Consider the following 1,090-nt stretch of genomic DNA (forward strand, 5'->3'; position numbering starts at 1 on the left):
GGAGGGTTCGCCGAGGCCCCGGAGCCGCGGGAGGGGCGGGGGCAGAGCGGGGTCTCTCGGTGCTGACCCGCGCCCCATTCCCGCATTCCCGCATTCCCGCATTCCCGCAGCGGGAGATGGTCTACACTTCCCGGGAATCCTCTCCCACCCGCCGCCTCAACAACCTGTCCCCGGCTCCGCACCTGGCCTCGGGCTCGCCCCCGCCCGTGCTGCAGTCCTCATCGCCATCCCGGTCCCGAATGTCGTACAGCGGGGGCCGCCCGCCCTCGTTCGCCGGCAGCCCGGTGCACCACGGCAGCCTGCCCCCCGCCCCGGGCGTGTCCCCCAGCCCCAGCGCCATCCTGGAGCGCCGCGACGTCAAACCGGACGAGGACCTGGCGGGCAAGAACGTGGTGCTGGTGAAGAACGAGGGGCTGTACGCGGACCCGTACGGGATGGTGCACGAGGGCCGGCTCAGCATCACCTCCACGCAGTCTCTGGCGGGGATGGGGGACCCCTTCGGCTACTCGGGGGGGCTCTACAAGCGCGGCTCCGTGCGCTCGCTCAGCACCTACTCGGCGGCCGCGCTGCAGACSGAGCTGGAGGACACTTTGTACAAACCCAACGCGCCCATCTACAGCGACACGTACGGCCCCGGGATGGGGTTCCGCATGCCGCCCTCGTCCCCGCAGAAGATGGTGGAGCCGGGGCAGAGCCCGCACAGCCCCTACTCGGGCCCGCCCAGCCGCTCGTCGCCCGTCCGCCAGTCCTTCCGCAAGGATTCCTGCTCCTCCGTCTTCATGGACAGCCCCGTGGGCAAAACGCGCAACCCCAGCTCGTCCGGCGCTCCCGAGCTGTTCCCCGGCCCGGGCGAGCGGCCGCTCTCGGGCTTCGGCTCGCCGGGACCGGCCAAGGACACCGAGACCAGGTGGGACGGGCCCGGGGGGTTCAGCTTGGATACCCCGGGGGTTTGGAGGGGAGGAGGAGGAGCAGAGGGAGGAGGAGGAGGAGCAGAGGAAGGCTCTGCCCCGTCCCCAGCGCGGGGGAGGTGCCGGGATGGGGATTGGGGCAGCGGTGAGGGCGGGGGGTGCTGGGTGCCGGGACAGAGGGG

General features: G+C 72.1%; 1 protein-coding gene across 1 annotated transcript in view; it reads left to right on the plus strand.

Annotated features, from left to right (window-relative positions):
* Positions 1–109: 109 nt before the first annotated feature.
* LOC130588015 (SRC kinase signaling inhibitor 1-like) overlaps positions 110–1,090 on the plus strand; it is a gene marked incomplete at its 3' end in the record, with an annotated part of 3,341 nt that continues 2,360 nt past the window's right edge. Inside the window, exon 1 of the mRNA XM_057388974.1 lies at positions 110–907. Coding sequence (XP_057244957.1) covers positions 117–907 — 791 coding nt within the window. The remainder of the gene's footprint in view (positions 908–1,090) is intronic.

The sequence above is a fragment of the Malurus melanocephalus genome, unplaced genomic scaffold (assembly GCF_030028575.1).
Source record: "Malurus melanocephalus ecotype Western Australia unplaced genomic scaffold, MMel_1.1 scaffold_3054, whole genome shotgun sequence".
NCBI classification, from domain to species: Eukaryota; Metazoa; Chordata; class Aves; order Passeriformes; family Maluridae; genus Malurus; species Malurus melanocephalus.